Source organism: Corvus hawaiiensis, chromosome 7 (genome assembly GCF_020740725.1).
Source record: "Corvus hawaiiensis isolate bCorHaw1 chromosome 7, bCorHaw1.pri.cur, whole genome shotgun sequence".
In the NCBI taxonomy this organism is placed as follows: Eukaryota; Metazoa; Chordata; class Aves; order Passeriformes; family Corvidae; genus Corvus; species Corvus hawaiiensis.
The window spans coordinates 24,694,804-24,710,630 of NC_063219.1; the positions used below are offsets into that span (position 1 = coordinate 24,694,804).

The window sequence follows — 15,827 nt, forward strand, 5'->3', positions numbered from 1 at the left end:
TCCACCTCCCTCTTCACAGGCAGCAGAGGAGTTCTGCCTGTACCCCTGCCACTGCCTGCCTGCCTGTGCTGATCCCTGTCCTGCAGTGCCCAGCTCCAGAGGCTTTGAACAGCAGTGTCTGGCTCCAGCTGCAGAGTTGTGTTAGCTCCCAATAGGAGCATTCTGGGGCCAGGGATTAACTTTCCCTGCTTACTGCTAATGCTCTGGCTGTGCCGCCTCGGCTGGCCTCTGCTGCCCTTCCCCTCAGCAATGCTTGGCTGCTTAACCCAGACAGCGTGCCCTGCTCTCCCCATGCCCCAGCAGGACCCCTCCCTGCAGACAGGGACACAGCCACACCTCCGCAAGAACATACTTTACTTCAAACACAAGGCAACATCAGTGCCAAGAGCAGTGGCAGAGTGGGCATTGGGGCCCTCTGCCTCCCTCCAGCACAGCACCGGATCCGGCCCGCAGCTCTGCCCTGGGCAGGAGCAACCTTCCTGGGGTACAGAGCTGCAGGACAGCGACTCCCATCCCCAGGAGGGGTCCCACAACATCCTCTTCTGCCACCTCTAGGGAAGGTAGCAGTTGGCAAGGGACCCATGTTTAGCAGCAGATCACATATCCACAGCTCAGGGACACAGACCAAGGCCCAGGCAGCAGCATCCAGGGCACAGAACACTCCAAATCCAACACATCTCCATCACAGAGCAGCAGCTCTCCCCCAGGGCATCAATCCCCTTTGCAACAGGTCTGCACAGCAGCAGGGATTAGGGCAGCTGCTTTTCCCCTGGCTCAGCTTCAGGACGCGTCACCAATGGAATGGGATGGGCTCAGATCTGCGTGGTGTCCTGTCCCGCTGGTGCTGGCTGCAGCCCCTCCAGCTGGTGGAGGATTTCATTTATGCTGGGTCTCTCCTGGGGATTCACTGTCATCATGGAGAACAGCAGGCGCTGCAAGGCAGCCGAGTGCCTGAGAAAAAGACAGTGAGGGGAGGACCCATGTGGTGCACAGGACAGGGGGCCACCCAGGGAACCTCCCCAGCCCCTCACCTGGTTGTGGAGGGCAACGTGAGGGGGTTCTGAACTGCCAGAGCTACACTGTCACCCTTCTGGAAGATGGCATCATAGGGGCCCTCTCCAAACATCATGCAGTACAGCACACAGCCTAGGGACTAGAGCGTGGTGGTGTCAGTGCAGCCCTGCACTGTGGGACGGGGGGGCAAGAGGGCTGGATCCTTACCCAGATATCCGTACGCTCATCTATGATACACTGGCTCGGCACTGTGAAGAGCTCGGGGGCACGGTAGGAGATGGTGCAGCGCTGGGCAGCCCAGTCCTGCAGAGAGGAGGATAGGGATGAAGGGATTGAAGCAGGGACAGGCTGGCAGGGTGATGTCCCCAGCCACCCACCTGCACAGCCATGGCCTCCCGAGAGCTGTTGACTTCGATGCGAGCTTGGTTCATGGAGCCCAGGTCCATCAGAACAGGCTGGTCATCCTCATCCAGCAGCACATTGGTGGGCTTGAGGTCCCTGTGGGGATGGACATCACCGAATGCCCACTGGGGCCCCTGCCAATCCCCCCAGCCAGTGCTGCCATCCCTCACCTGTGTGCATAGCCCTTGCTGTGGATGGCTTGCAGCCCACGGCAGATCCCATGGAGGATGAGGAGGATCCGCTGCTCTGGCATGAAGGTCCCTTTCTCTCGCAGTGCTTCCACCTCTCTCCAGAGGGTCCCACCCTGGCAAACACAAGTAGCTGGTCACCACTGCTGCTCCCAGGGTGGTGGGGCAGCCAGGAAAGCCCCCCTCACCTTCACATAGGGCAGGAGAAGCCAGGCTTCGTGCTTGGCACCCTTCTCCACCATGCAGTGGGCCACCAGGCGCAGGATGTTGGGGTGGTCGAAGAGGCCGTGCATCTCCACCTCGTGCAGGGCGGCCTGGCGATCTTCCTTGTCATGGCACAGGATGCGCTTCAGGGCGTAGAAGCGCCCATCCCGCAGCCCCTCCACCAGGTCCACATAGCTGAAGCCCCTGCAAGGAGTCAAGAATGGCATGGACTGGGGGCTGTGACATCCGTGTTGGGGCCTTGTGCCCACTCTCATTTATGAGCACCCAGGGGAAGGGGACAGAGGACAGCATGAATCCCCCAGGTATGCACATCCCCCCACCTTGCAGGCACCTGCCAGGAACCCAAAGCATCCCCTCTCTGTATGAAAAACCTCACTAGCCCAAGCATCCCCACTCCCATGGCTCCAGGCAACCACTTCATCCCCACTCCCATGGCTCCAGGCAACCTCTCCCTGTCACTCAGCATGAGAATCACCTGCCATGCACACCTATGCTGAAGCATCATCCCTCACCAAACCCAAGTACTTTCCCAAGCCCCAACGTGACCTGAGCTCAAGCATCTCCCCACCCTGCCCGAGGATCCCTTGTGCCTGAGCGTCACCCCCATGCCCAAGCATGTCCTCATGCACAAACACCCCCCATACCTAAGCATCTCCCCATGCCTGAGCATCACCCCAATGCCAAATCATCTCCCATGCACGGCCGCCACACCCATCACTTCCACTGCACAAGCACCCCCAGGCCCGCGCACCTCCCATGCCCGAGCATCCCCCATACACAAGCACATCCGTGCCCGGGCATCCCCCGCACGCCCGAGCACGCTCTCGGGCCGAGGATCCCCCTTGCCCGAGCATCCCTCCCGGAGCACGGGGAAAGCCCCGCCCGAGTGCCCCGCGCCCCAGCCCGCCGCGCACCCCTCTGCCAGGCGGTGGAGCAGGAGGTACCGCGCTCCCCCCAGGCTGACGGTGCCCCGGGAACAGACGCACAGCGTCTGCCCCATCGCCCGTCCGCGTCATCTCCCGCCGCCGCGCGTCACCCGCCGCGTCACCCTCCCCGTCACCCGACGGGCGGGGCGCCGCCGCTCCCGCTGCCCGGTTCCGCCGCGGCCGGCGTTCCGGGGTCCCTCTTCCTTGCAGCGGACTCGTCCTGTCCTCAGGCACCTCCCGACACCCCTGCCACCAGCTCTGTCACCAGCTCTAGCCCTCGGCCCGGGGACGTTTTCCCTCATTCAGCAGCAGCAGCCCTCCGATCGGAGCTGCAGCCGAGCTTTCCATCACCACCTCTCTGATGGAACAAGCGGGCTGAGCTCAATGGAAGGGTTCTGCTTGGTGGTGACACTTTTATGAGGCTCCTCACCCCCTCACTTTGATTGTCACTCACCACCCCGCTGAGGGATGTGCCCGCGGCCGGAGCTGGCTCGGGCGGCGTTGTGCCGCCTGCATCCCCTGCTGGGGATCTTTGCGGGGGCTGATGTGCGGCGGGCCAGACCTTGGGGATCGAACCGCCCACCCCTTTGCCGTGGTCCCGCCCCGGCTGTTCCAGCTGCCTGCACTTGGGACCGGGAGAAGGAAGCGCCCGGCGCTGGCCAAGAGCCTTCTCGGATCACGTGGTGGTGGTGTCCACGTCCAGCTTCGTCCCCCATCCCGGGCCTGCTGAGCACCCGGCGAGGATGGCGCTGCCGGCCCTCGCCCTGCTGCTGGCAGCGGGGCTCCTGCACACGCAGGTTAGCAAACAAGGGTGGAAAGTTTGGGAGAAGCGCACAGGACTGAGGTGGGAAGGATCCGGTGGGACGCCTCCGGAATCTGCCTTGCTTGCCGATCGGTCTCCCTGCTGTTCATGCTATGGCTCCCTCCTGCAGCAGCCCATGTCCCGCCCCAATGTCCCGCTTGCGTTCCCAGCTCTTGCATGCCCTCGCAACACCCACCCCAGCAGCACCCGTCCCCCCAAATGCCACCAGCTCAGCCGCCGGGTCTTTGATTAGCGGGGAAGAGCCATCACCAGAGGTTGCCCGGCTCATCCCTCCTGCTCCTGTCCCGGAAGGACAGTTCGGTACCCACTGTGGGGGCGGGCTCCTCCAAGAACCAGCCCCATCAGTGCCTGTCCTAAGAAGCCCTGTGGGAGGGGGCAGTTGGGCTTGGGGAAGTTCTGCAGCCCTCCAGCTCTGCCTCTCTCCTGCAGGCCTCCCCTTCGGCACGCTCCTTCCAGCTGGATTACGAACACAACTGCTTCCGCAAGGACGGTGCCCCTTTCCGCTACATCTCGGGCAGCATCCACTATGCCCGCGTCCCGCGCCCTGCCTGGAGGGACCGGCTGCTCAAGATGTACATGAGCGGGCTCAACGCTGTGCAGGTGTAAGCCATGGCACAACCCTGACGGGGCACAGCCCACAGCCACCACGGGGCTTCTGGGATCAGTAGGAAGAGAGACAAGGGTGTTGTCTGACCACAGGGAGCAAGGACCAACACTTGCACTTGGCTGTGACCCCCAGGTCACCCCTGCCAGACACAAGCATGAGTGTGTGCTACTTCCAGTTCAGCCTGAGTTGCCAGACTCAGCTCAGTCTGCAAGCCAGTGCCCAGAAGCAGAGGGACCAGCTGGTGGGATGGTTCCCTGTCGTGCTGGCGTGCCCTTAGCTCTGCATGCTGATCTCCCCTCTCATCCCAGCTACGTCCCCTGGAACTACCACGAGATGCTGCCAGGAGTTTATGACTTCACTGGGAACCGGGATGTGGAAGCCTTCTTGGACCTGACAGCTGAGCTGGGACTTCTGGTGATCCTCCGGCCAGGGCCCTACATCTGTGCAGAGTGGGAGATGGTGAGCCTCAGCCCCCAGCCTGGCACAGAGGGGTGATGGGTGGTCTGGGAAGGGCACAGCAGGGTTGGCCCTTCTGGCTGTCACGCTGACTTCAGTGCCATGCCTGCCGTGCCCAGGCTGCTGCCCCACAGGCCGCATTGCACCGGCTGATTTCAGCTCTGTGGGGGCCCAGGCTGCTGTGCAGTTTCTCTGCCTCCCTCTCTGCCATGTGTGTTTCTCCAGGGCGGCCTGCCTGCCTGGCTGCTGTGGAAACCAGACATCACCCTGCGCACTTCTGACCCCGGTGAGGCTCAGCATAGGGCTCTGGCCACCATGTCCTTACAGCCTGGTGCCAGTCCTGGCATCCTCTCCACACACCTGCCAGCTCCTCATGTGAGGTCTTTCCCATCATCTTCTCCAGTTTTTGGGAGCCCCCACCTCCACTTCCCCATCTTGCTTGACCCTGCCCCATCTGCTCTGTCTTCCATCTGCAGGCTGGCTGCAGGTGGGCTGGGGTGGATGCTGCAGCCAGGCTGAGCTGCCCTCTTTCCCCCAGCCTACCTGGCAGCTGTGGACTCCTGGCTCCATATCCTGCTGCCCAAGATCAAGCCACACCTGTACCAGCACGGGGGGAATATCATCAGTGTGCAGGTAAGGTGCTGTGAGACCCAGTCCTCTGCCCTGCTCTGGGTCATCTTTGGATTCGCCCCAAAAAGCCTCCTGTATCCTGTACACAATGACTTTACCCAGAAAAGCTCAGATAAATCCCTCCCAACTTCTGGACCTGGATCTAAATCCAAGGTCTGAGAATCTTAGGTACCTGCCATCACCCCAGTTGTGGTTTGAGGGACACTGACAGAGCTGGAGCTCATGGTGGGACTGGAAGATTATGCTCAGGACCCACCTGGGTGTTGTCAGGACATGTGATGATGTCCAGAGGAGAGAGGGGAGCTGGGTGCTCACCCCAGTGGGCAGTGGGACCTGTATGCAACCCTCCCATGTGCACACTGGGTACCAGCCCCTGCCCTGCTTGCAGGTGGAGAATGAATATGGGAGCTACTATGCCTGCGACCATGGATACCTATGGCATCTGCTGGGCTCCTTTCGGGCCCTGCTGGGGAGCGAGGTGCTGCTCTTCACCACTGACAGCACACGGGAGGAGGAGCTGCGCTGTGGCACCCTGCAGGGGCTCTATGCCACCGTCGACTTTGGGCCAGGTACCCCTATAGGGGAGGAGGAGGAGGAGGAGGAGGAAGAGGAGGAGGAGGAGGAGGAGGAGGAGAGAGGATATGGGTTCCTTCTCTGTCCTGCTCAAACCTCCCTCTCTCCGCCTCCGCAGGATCCAATGTGACAGAGGCATTTGGTGCCCAGCGCCGCGTGGAACCGAAGGGGCCCCTGGTGAGCTTGGCTTGGATGCTGTGGGGGGAATGACCTGTGATGGCTTTGGGGAGGCAGAGGCACTGGGCAGCAAGGCAAAGAGGGTGCAGGGAGCAGGGAGGATGTGCCTGACATCCAGCTCCAGGCAGGTGACAGTCCCTTTCTCCTCCAGGTCAACTCTGAGTACTACACAGGTTGGCTGGACTACTGGGGCGAGGCACATGCCAGCACCAGTGCAGCGTGGGTGGCCCAGGGACTGGAGGACATGCTGCAGCTGGGAGCCAGCGTCAACATGCAAGTAGTCAGCTGGCAGAGGGCACAGCCAGCAGGGGAGTGGGCATCACCTCATGCCTTCTTCCCATGGGGATCAGGCCAGCAGGGCCTGTGGGTGCAGGAGGGAAGGGGAAATGCCTGGTTAGCCCCTGTGGGATCTGTAGGGGTGCTGACGGGGCTCTCTGGGGTGTATCATAGGTACATGTTCCATGGAGGGACAAACTTTGCCTACTGGAGCGGTGAGTAGAGCCTTGCCCTAGGGAGGGAGGGGCACACTGCAGGGCTGGGGGGCTTTCCTTGACCATTCCTGAGAAGCCTGATTCAGGCTCTTGTTCTGTCCCATGGGGCAGGCTGACACATAGCCAAGGGCCCTTGAACCCAAGCTTGTCCTCTCCTGGGGCCTCCTTTTGTCCCTGTGCAGGGGCTCACGGTTCTGGGTCATGCCCCTCTCCACTGCACTGCAGCCAGCCTGGGGCTAGGTTCCACGCCCTGGGCTGTGCCAGAGCCCCTTCCTCCAGCTCACATCACTTCCTTGGCCAGGTGCTGACTACAAGGACCAGTACAAACCAGTGACTACTAGCTATGACTACGATGCCCCCCTGTCAGAGGCAGGAGACCCCACCGAGAAGCTGTTTGCTATTCGCATGGTCATCAGCAAGGTAACGAACCTGGCAGGAAGAAGGAGACAGTACTGGGCACTGCTGCTTGTGCCAGGACAGTAGGGGCTACCAGCAAGGGACATCTCCCTGCTTGCCCTGGGGGGCAGCTGACAGTCTGCTGTTCAGTTCCAGCCCCTGCCAGTTGGTCCAATGCCACCTGCCACCCCCAAGTATGCCTATGGCTGGGTGGCCCTGCGGAAGGTGAGTGCCTGTCCTGAAGGCTGTACTGCCCCAGCATAGCACTGCTCAACTGGCCAGCACCCATCCCTCTCTTGGCAGTATGCTGACTTCCTGGATGTCTTGGATGTGCTATGCCCCTCCGGGCCCATCCTGAGCCAGTTCCCTCTCCCCTTTGAGGCCCTAAAGCAGGTGAGAGGCTGGGTGTAGTGGGGGACACTTGATGAGATGCTCCTGTCTGCCTGGCCCTGGCTCTGGGGCAGAGGAGCAGAGCTCACTTCCAGCCCCATTTCCCTTCCTGTGCCACTGCGCTGTGTCCTGCAGGCCCATGGCTTTGTGGTGTACCACACACAGCTGCCCTGGGATGTCCCGGACCCAGCCACGCTGGCTGCTCCTCCCCACAGCATCTGTGACCGTGGCTACGTAATGCTGCAGAAGGTGAGGCTGTGGGAGCACACCAGTCCCTGGGACAGTGCTTCAGAGGGCTGTGGGACCTGCTGGCAGTGGGGCTGTGCCATGCCAGGGTCTTGGAGACAGCCAGGGTGCTAACAACCACATTGAGCCTTTGTGGGGTGGCTTTCGGGCCTAAATTTGCCCCCTTTGGGGGCAGAAAGCAGCCTTAGCTCTGGTGGGGCTGGCAGCAGGATGCTATGTGCCTGCTGGTAGTGTTGGGGGTGGTGGGATCTGAACACGGGCCAGCAGCAGTGACCTTGTGGCTTTAGGAGTACCAGGGAACGCTGGAGCGGGACGGGCAGACAACGCTGCATGTAACGGGCAGGGCAGGGGACACCCTGGACATACTCCTGGAGAACATGGGCAGGATCAGCTTCGGGGCCAACACCAGTGACTTTAAGGTAAGGGGAGAGGGCCCTGAGGCTCCAGAGGGGATGGCCTGGCAACCCATGTGACCAAACACCCCTTCTACTGCCACCTGAGACAGAATCCAGCCTTGGTGGGGCCACTCCCAGTCCTGCTCCCTGGTCCTCCTTTCATTTCAAACCTCCAGATAGGGCTCAGAGACTGGCACCCCTCTCCCATTTATGCTGCCACAGCTGCCAGGCCCCTTTGCTTCTTAAGAGGGGATCCCATCCCACCTTTACTGCTGCAAGGGGAACATGCCCTGGGGTTGCCAAGTGTCCTGACTGTGGAAGGTGCTGCTGCTTCATTTTCCCTACTGTTCCATCTCAGGGCTTGCTGGGAAACCTGTCATTGAACTCCAGGCCTCTCAGCAACTGGTTAATCTATCCCCTGGCCATAGACACTGCAGTCCAACAAGGCTGGCCCCATGCTGCCCTGCCAGAATCAAGCAGTGGGGGCAGAGTGGGGCCAGCCTTCTATACTGGGACCTTTGAGACACCTGGCATTGCCTGGGACACCTTTGTGAAGTTCCCAGGTTGGAGCAAGGTAAGGCAGTGCATAACTGGGAAAGGGGATAAGGGTGGACCAGGACACAGCTCAGTCCTACCTCCATTATCTTCCAGGGACTGCTGTGGATAAATGGCTTCAACTTGGGCCGGTACTGGACCCGTCGTGGGCCCCAGCAGACCCTCTTTGTGCCTGGCTCGGTGCTGCATGTTGGCCGCCCCAACAATATTACAGTGCTGGAGCTGGAAGGGGCACCTCCCACTCCTCTCTTGCTCTTCCTTGACAGACCCCTTTTTAACAGGACACTCGGCCGCAGCACCTCAGCCAGAGAGTAAACACTGCTGGGCACTGGCCTCGCCTCTCACTGGGGCTGTGGAGATGGCAGGGGGATGATGAAGCACAGGGGCTAAGGAAAGTGGCACAGGTCCTGGAACAGACAGGCAGAGCTCCTGCCCTCCTCTGGGGACAGGCAGGGCCTGTGCTAATGAGTAAGGGATGCAGGACTGAGCCTGATGTGCATATCAATGCCACACTCATTCCAAATAGTTCCAGTGCTCATTCTGACTCCCCCCATGTCCAGGGGGTCAAGGCACCTCTTTATTGACAATGTAGGCAGAGGAAGTAGTGGCTAACGTGACAGGGCTGAGATGCTGATGGCAGCCAGGAGAGGAGAGGTAAAGCACAGCCTCGAGGGTGTCCGCAGGTAGGGTCTGTATGTGTCAGGATCTGTCCTTCCGCCTACAGACAGCAACCTATGAGGTAGCCATGAGAAAAGCTGGCAGTGGGACCCCCGGCTGGAGCCAGGCCACCAAACAGTCCTGGCCCCTCACACTAGCACATGGAGACCTCTCAGTTATTAACTTCGCCAGCCACCACCCAGAGTGATATTCATGCCCAGAGCCTTGCCAGAGGCGCCCTGGAGAGTGACATGGCCAGTGCAGTCCCTCTGACCATCGCTATTCCACAAGCTCTCCCTTGCTGCACAGGCAGTGCTCAGCCATGTCCCCACCACATTGATCCTTGGCAGGTGGCAGCAGTCTCCAGCATTATGTGTGGCCAGCCTGGGCCCGGCGGTGGGTTTGCAGGCAGGCCGTGGAACAGAAGGAGAAGTCGAGGTAATGGAAAGGGATCCGTCCCAGCAGGGACTCTCCACAATGCCAGCAGCGGCTGCAGGAAAGAGAAGAGCTGGCCCTGAGCAAAGGTGACACTTGCAAAAGAGTTAGAAGAGTAAAGGATTCCCTGCCTGGGCTGTGACACAAGACACCAGCAGCACGAGGGAGCTGGGGCTCCTCTGGTCTCACAGGGCTGGTGTGCTCACCCAATGGCCTGGCCAGGACACGCTCCCTGGAGGAGATGCTGCATGGGAACGTGGTGTGAGGTACTTGGAGGCAGAATGAATATGGAGGGACTTGGCCCCATAAAGGTTTTAAAGCCCCTGTCCAGATAAGCACAGGGAGTGCTGGCTGTGAGGTGGCAGAGGAAAGTGAACGGGGACACAGGAGTGGCTGGGGTGTTGGCTTGCTGTAGATCTGGCTGCAAGTGGACCAAGTCATTCTTAGCAAAATATTTCAGGGGAGCAGGGCAAGAAAGGGAGGAAACTTTTACACAAGCACTACTGGAAATTGAGTGGACAGGAATAGCTTTAGACTGGAAAGCTAGTGTGAGAAGGGTGAGAAGGGCTGGAACAGCTGTGATGACACGGGAGAATTTGTCTTCAGAGCCATGCTGCTGGGATGGTTACCTGATGTTGGCAAGACTTGTGCCGGTGTCCTGCAGCTGTGCAGCCAACCTCCGCTCAGCAGCCAGTGCCCTCTGGGGAGCAGAGACAGCTCAGCCCCGCAGCCCCTGGGAGCTGCTGTGCCCAGAGCCCACTGCATCAACACTGCCGTAGCAGGGCTGCATCCCTTTCCCAATCCTCACTTTCTCCCTGTCAGACAGGGCTGCAAACTGCTGTTTCTCTTTCTGCTCCTGCTCCCAGCGCTGCCGCTCCTCCCGCTGTGCTTGCTCCCGTTGCTTCCGCTGGGCTTTCTGTGCCCGCTTCTTCTCCAGCTTCTTGGCCTCCATCTCCTGTGTCAGGGGCCCTGGCACCTGAGGGCAGAGGGCAGGCAGCATCTCCCACTGAGCCTGGGGCAATGGCAGGAGTGGGAGAGGAGAGCTCTGGGGTCTCCCTGCTGGTGAGGGCAGAGGGCAGGCGCCCACCTTGGCACGGCTGTAGTCATACTTGTCTGGATGGTCCACCATGAACTTGCGGAAGGCGTTGCGGGTCAGTCTGTCAGCAGACGCGCAGTACGGGGTCTTCTCCTGCCTGTCCCTGTGAGACGAGGGAGACCAGCTCACTCACACTGCTATCTTAGTGTCTGCATCCCACCGGGCTGTGAGCCCAGAGACTCCCCAGAGATGGGAAGTGTGTACTGCAGGGCACGATATCACAGCCAAGGAGGGGAAAGTTCCTTATTCCTATACCAGAATCCTCCAAATCCTCTCCTTGCCTCTAAAAGCCCCTGCATGGTGCTTTTGTCTTATCCTGGCCCTTGGAACTGCCTACCAAGAAACTTGTGTGCACTTTGAGGCACTGCCCACCTGGTGCCATGCCAGACCAGGCTGGCAGAGAGAAGGGTGGTTCAGCTCTTACGTCTCCCATAAAAACCCCAGACGTCCTGGGTTGTAGAGACCAATCCTGGCTGTCCCAGGACAAGGGTGGCACCAGTTTCCTGTGGCTGAGACAGGAGTGAGTTGCTGGACTCCCACAGCAGGGGTTGTGAACCACTGGGCGCCCTGCAGCCGTACCTGAGGGCAGGGTCCGCCCCTGCCTCCAGCAGCAGACGCACAGCCTCAGCCTTGCCTGCCCGTGCTGCCACGTGAAGCAGGGTGCGGCCGTGCTCATCCACAGGCTGGTTCAGCAGGGCGTGGGCCATATCCAGAGATGGTGCCATCTCCCCGTCCTCGATGTCCCCCGGCAGGCCCCTGTTCTCTGGCACACCCAAGAGGTGCCGCAGTGTCCGCACATCCCCTGTCCTGCAGGCAGTGAACAGAGCATCGCAGAGCTGGGTCTGAGGGTCTCCTATGAGAGAAGAACAAGAGAGGAGTCTGATGGGCAGACTGGGAAGAGCAGTGCTCTGGTCTGACTAGGGAACACACACAATGCATCATCTCACTAGCTGGATTTGGGTACTGCAGGATCTTCAGCACATTCAGAGTCTGTAGCGATGTGCTATGGCATTGCTAGGCACTGTTGGCAGCAGCCAAGTCCTCTCCTGAGGTAAGACCCACTCCAATCCCCCTAACACACTTGGCTTAGCCAGGTGCTCCCTGGCCTCCCTGGCTCAGAGCTATGGCTCCAAACACACAACTCACTCTAAGGCACATGGCTGCACTAAAGACTTCTCACACCCAGCTGGTCTGGGCACCTGCATGATATGCTCTTCACCCCCCTGAAAAGCCACCAGTACATGGGGCAGGTATCCAGCATCGCAGCTCCCGACCCCGCTTACCTCCATTGCTCCAGGGAAGCAGTCCAGCCTCAGCCTCCCCCTGCAGCTCTGTCACTGGCTCCAGGCCAGGCTGCCCACACTGGTGTCCAGTCTCTTCAGCACAAGGCCCTGCACAGGCAACACATTGTGAGGAAGAGGATCAGGGCCAGCCTGCATCCCAGCCATGGCCTTCCTACACTGCCCCTGCCAGTTCTTCCCCCTCACCTTTCTCCACCTTCTTGTTCCTCTTCTTCCTCCTTTTGCGGTTTCGCTTAGGCATCACTTCAAACTCTCGGAGGTCCAAGGTCCCCAGTGTCACTTCCACAGTTTCCAGTTCCCCTGCAGGGCTTTCCTCCTCCTCTTCCTCCTCCTCCGGGGCTGAGGGGGGTGATAAGACTGGGGCTAAGGCCCCACACACACAGAACAAATCACTCGGGGCTCTCAGCCAAGAACACCCTGTCTTTCTCCTGTCCAGCCACACTCTGAAAATCCCCTCTGGGCCACAAATCTGGCCCATGCCGTAACGTGAGACCCCTCCTGCTTGGTCAGTCGTGTCTCCCTCCATGGTTCAACTCACCAGTTGTGTCCTCCTGCAGGGAATCCACCTCTGGTTTCCGCTGCCTCTTCTGCCAGACCTTACGGGGGGACCCAGTGATATCTTCCAGTGGTGTGTCCTTCCCTGGGCAGCAAGGGTACTCCCGTCATTGCCTGGGGACAGGGAGCACCCCCTATCTCCAGGGACTGAGGGCTGAAGAGCTAGCACCTCCACCCCATAGGGTAGCATCCTCTAATGCACAAGGGACCGTGCCACCCCACCTGCCCTGACCCACAGGCACAAGGGCTGGTCCAACTCACCATACACCTGCAGGCTGGCCAGCGTGGTGTGGACTCGCAGCACCTCTCGCAGGGTGGCCCTGCGGGTGCTGAGGGGGATGTGGCAGATGCGAGGGTCGCCTCGGGTGAGGGCTGGGTTCCTGCCGCTGAAGAGCAGCGCACGGTTGTGACGAGGGGCGCGGAGGAAGATGCGCTGAGCTTCATTCAGGTGCTGTGCCCAGACTGCCAGGAGGTCCTGAATATCCTGGGAAGAAAGAAGAAGCTTAATGGGATCCTGAGCACATTATGTGGGCTAAACATAGTTCTGGAGCAGGGACAAATCCAGGACAGAGTGGCCTCAGTTCGGCCCTGCCCCTTTTCCAGAGCCCACCGCCCCTGCCATGTGCTCCAGCAGCAGTGTGGTACCGCCTGACAGAGCCAGCCAGGATCGCTCTCCCTGCCAAGAGCCCAGCGCTGTGGTGCCTCCTCACCTTGAGCAGCGCAGCCTCGTTGTAGCGGCGCAGGGAGGCCCCAGCCGATCTGGGTGCTGACCCTGGGCTCTGGGCATCCCGAACGCCCTGGGCTGTGCCCCGCCGTGCTCGCACCGTGTAGCGGTGGAAGGTCTTGTGCTCCTGCACCTGTGGGCTACGGAGAGGGGCAGGCATGAGCAACAGAGCTTAGTGTGCGTGGGATTAACATGCAAAAGTAGCTCCAGCTGACTGTGCCCAGAGGGGCAATCCCGCCGTCCCCCTGTACTCACCCCCGGAACACTGCTCCTGCGAAGTGCCCGCCACCCATCATCAGCACAACCCAGCACGTGCTTGCACTGAGGCTCTGCAGCGATGCTGTCAGCTCCACCGTGTCCTCAATGCCATCCTGATACACAGACACCCTTGCTAGCACCCATGGCATTACCTCCTTACCTCTTGCTGCCCCCAGGACAGACACAAGCCCCTCTGCTTGTGTTTCTGGGAGTACCCCACAGCCAAAAAACAGGCCACCAGCAAGTCTGGGGCTCTGACCCGGCACCAGAGTCCACCCTTCCTATCACAGGAGAGGCAATTGTCAGAGAGACATCTACACCCCAGTGCCACCAACCTTTTCTGGGGTCCCTCTCCCAAAAAGCTGGGCTGTGACTTGCCTTCCCAGTGACCAGCACACAGCGGTACGCAGAGATGAGCTGGCCCTTTGCATTGCGCAGCAGCACCTTGTGGGAGCGGGGAACCTGGCGGGTCCAGGGGCTGTCACTGGCAGAGGGAAGCAACTCTGACTCACTGCTCACATCAGAGCTATCTGAGTCGGATCCTGAGATGCTGGAAACATCACCTGCAAGGGAAAAAAAAAGATGCAGTGAAACAGATCAATGAACAGCTTCCCGAAAACTCTGCAGGTGACTTCAAGGGCACTTGCAGAGTGCCCACAACCCCAGAAATATTCTGTCAAATAACCCTATATATCACAAAGGGGCTGTGGCCTTGGAAGATAGGAGTTTGGGGCTCTGGATCCCCAGGTATGCTTAGGCAGGGGCTCAGTTAAAACACCCCCTTCTCCCTATAACAAATCATAACAGATCAGAAGCAGTTCTGGACCCTGAGAAGACCCCACAGGGACAGAATAAAGGGAGCCTGCGCTAGCAGACGCTTCATCCCTGCACAGAAGAGCCCCAGTGAGGTCACTGACAGCCCCTGGGCTCCAATGCAGACAGCCCAGTTCCTCACCTGTGCGGGTTTTCTCCTCAAACACTTCAGCAGGCAGCGTGCGGTGCCCCAGGAGTCGCTGCTTCAGGTTGAAGCGGTGCCAATCAAGACGGTAGTGCTCAGTCTGTGGAGCAAAAATGTATGAGCTGGCAGCGTCTTGGTGGTCCATGAAAGCCATCACCACCAAAGGGCAGGAGGTGAAAGACCCCAAAGGCTAAACTGATGCCAGGATCCTTCAGCAGTCCTGATTTGAAAACGGCACTGTTATTAAGGAGTTACCTGTGAAACAGTTAACCTGAACAAGTACAGGCCTGTGCTACACTTACCCTTTGCTTCCAGTAAATGATATTTTTAATTGATAATATACAAGGTTTGCATGCTAGATCCCAATAGGACATGAGCAGTCGGCAAGCAGCCAGCACTGGGCTGCACCATGCTGGGGCTGAGCTTCCACAGCAGGATCCCACCAGTCATGCCAGCCCCACTCCCATTTCACGCTGCCTGCTCAGCCCTGCTCACCTGCTCCTCCCGGCTCCCAAACACCTGCCCGCAGGTCAAGCAACACATCCTCTCTGGCACCTCAGCGACCCCATGGGCCTTCTCCTCACAGCTGGGTGCTGTAGGTTTCTCTGGAAGAACAAGGAAGGGCTGTGCACAGGCAGCCCCACAGGCTGCACTGCAAGGAGTGGAGTCTCCTGCGTCCCTCCTCAGCCATCCAAAGAAACCTGTGGCTGAAGGAGCTTCGAGGGCCCTGGGGTGTCACCGAGAAAAGCCCATTTACCCACCCACCAGGCAGCTCCCATGGCCAAGCTCCGGGGTGATCACCCAAGCTGAGCTGGGGACAGAACACCAAATCTGTGGTGGACACGAGCTCAGCCAAATAACTTCCTTCCCGCCGTCCCCGCGGAGCCCCACGCACCGTGGCTCCCAGGTGCCAGCTCGGAAACACCCGCATCCGCAGCAAATCCGGTGACAAGGGTCAGCCCGCGCAGGAGTTCAGGGTCCTGAGCGGCCTCGAACACGGACCTGCTCTCCGGCATCGCTACTGCTCCCAGCGGCCGGGACAGTGCCTGAGTAATGGGCCCGTCGGGAACCACACGCCGGTGACCGCCTCGACACCCGCCCCACCGCTCTGCCCCCGCCCGAGCCCTCACTGTGGCCGGAACCCTTCCGCCGCCGCTGCCCCGGGAACCCCGCACCGCGCCCGGGGCCACTCCCCCCGCGATCCCCCTTCCCCAAGCTGCTGTAGTACCCCCACCACCGTCCCAGCTGCTGTGCCCCATGGCCCCCGAAGCCGTTCCCCCCGTGCCCACCCCGCCGCTCACAGGCCACCGCCGCCGCCCGGCCCGGAAGCGCCGCCCGTCACATCCCGC

At 60.2% G+C, this 15,827-nt stretch overlaps 3 protein-coding genes across 9 annotated transcripts; 1 reads left to right on the plus strand and 2 right to left on the minus strand.

Annotated features, from left to right (window-relative positions):
• Positions 1 to 337: 337 nt before the first annotated feature.
• Positions 338 to 3,349, minus strand: STK16 (serine/threonine kinase 16). Of its 2 annotated transcripts, none has more exons than XM_048309607.1 (7): positions 3,210 to 3,349; positions 1,793 to 2,012; positions 1,587 to 1,720; positions 1,392 to 1,512; positions 1,222 to 1,317; positions 1,032 to 1,153; positions 338 to 951 (listed from the first exon to the last, which is right to left on the minus strand). In XM_048309607.1, exons 1-7 carry the CDS (start codon positions 3,269 to 3,271, stop codon positions 813 to 815), a joined length of 894 nt encoding a protein of 297 aa, XP_048165564.1. In that variant the 5' UTR covers positions 3,272 to 3,349; the 3' UTR covers positions 338 to 812. The 2 variants fall into 2 exon arrangements, with proteins under 2 accessions (XP_048165564.1, XP_048165562.1); XM_048309605.1 differs by lacking the exon at positions 3,210 to 3,349 and adding an exon at positions 2,744 to 2,861.
• GLB1L (galactosidase beta 1 like) lies at positions 3,306 to 8,825 on the plus strand. Its single transcript, XM_048309604.1, has 16 exons — positions 3,306 to 3,552; positions 4,008 to 4,180; positions 4,494 to 4,644; positions 4,867 to 4,927; positions 5,180 to 5,274; positions 5,660 to 5,840; positions 5,963 to 6,021; positions 6,173 to 6,294; positions 6,472 to 6,512; positions 6,814 to 6,932; positions 7,059 to 7,133; positions 7,212 to 7,301; positions 7,434 to 7,547; positions 7,832 to 7,963; positions 8,298 to 8,513; positions 8,591 to 8,825. Exons 1-16 carry the CDS (start codon positions 3,499 to 3,501, stop codon positions 8,807 to 8,809), a joined length of 1,902 nt encoding a protein of 633 aa, XP_048165561.1. The 5' UTR covers positions 3,306 to 3,498; the 3' UTR covers positions 8,810 to 8,825.
• Positions 8,826 to 9,017: 192 nt separating this feature from the next.
• ANKZF1 (ankyrin repeat and zinc finger peptidyl tRNA hydrolase 1) lies at positions 9,018 to 15,827 on the minus strand. 6 transcript variants are annotated; one of them, XM_048309598.1, is made up of 16 exons: positions 15,780 to 15,825; positions 15,374 to 15,524; positions 14,974 to 15,083; positions 14,476 to 14,578; positions 13,899 to 14,083; positions 13,518 to 13,633; positions 13,249 to 13,402; positions 12,800 to 13,022; positions 12,522 to 12,623; positions 12,170 to 12,346; positions 11,966 to 12,073; positions 11,262 to 11,535; positions 10,674 to 10,785; positions 10,395 to 10,562; positions 10,216 to 10,286; positions 9,018 to 9,641 (listed from the first exon to the last, which is right to left on the minus strand). In XM_048309598.1, the coding sequence occupies exons 2-16, from the start codon at positions 15,492 to 15,494 to the stop codon at positions 9,521 to 9,523; spliced, it is 2,145 nt and encodes a 714-aa protein (XP_048165555.1). In that variant the 5' UTR covers positions 15,495 to 15,524; positions 15,780 to 15,825; the 3' UTR covers positions 9,018 to 9,520. The 6 variants fall into 6 exon arrangements, with proteins under 6 accessions (XP_048165555.1, XP_048165556.1, XP_048165558.1 ...); XM_048309599.1 differs by having other exon boundaries at positions 15,374 to 15,499; positions 15,780 to 15,817; XM_048309601.1 differs by lacking the exon at positions 15,374 to 15,524 and having other exon boundaries at positions 15,780 to 15,827.

Excerpts from the sequence above, each read along its gene's own strand:
- STK16 (XM_048309605.1), bottom strand. The coding sequence starts at position 2,829 with ATGGGGCAGACGCTGTGCGTCTGTTCCCGGGGCACCGTCAGCCTGGGG. Across the intron at positions 1,318-1,391 it reads GGGAGGCCATGGCTGTGCAG|GACTGGGCTGCCCAGCGCTG; the intron begins GTGGGTGGCTGG and ends TCCTCTCTGCAG. Across the intron at positions 952-1,031 it reads ACGTTGCCCTCCACAACCAG|GCACTCGGCTGCCTTGCAGC; the intron begins GTGAGGGGCTGG and ends TCTTTTTCTCAG.
- GLB1L (XM_048309604.1), top strand. The coding sequence starts at position 3,499 with ATGGCGCTGCCGGCCCTCGCCCTGCTGCTGGCAGCGGGGCTCCTGCAC. Across the intron at positions 4,645-4,866 it reads TCTGTGCAGAGTGGGAGATG|GGCGGCCTGCCTGCCTGGCT; the intron begins GTGAGCCTCAGC and ends GTGTTTCTCCAG. Across the intron at positions 6,295-6,471 it reads CTGGGAGCCAGCGTCAACAT|GTACATGTTCCATGGAGGGA; the intron begins GCAAGTAGTCAG and ends GGTGTATCATAG.
- ANKZF1 (XM_048309598.1), bottom strand. The coding sequence starts at position 15,494 with ATGCCGGAGAGCAGGTCCGTGTTCGAGGCCGCTCAGGACCCTGAACTC. Across the intron at positions 13,634-13,898 it reads GTGTGCTGGTCACTGGGAAG|GATGGCATTGAGGACACGGT; the intron begins GCAAGTCACAGC and ends TCTGTGTATCAG. Across the intron at positions 12,347-12,521 it reads CCTGCAGGAGGACACAACTG|CCCCAGTCTTATCACCCCCC; the intron begins GTGAGTTGAACC and ends GTGGGGCCTTAG.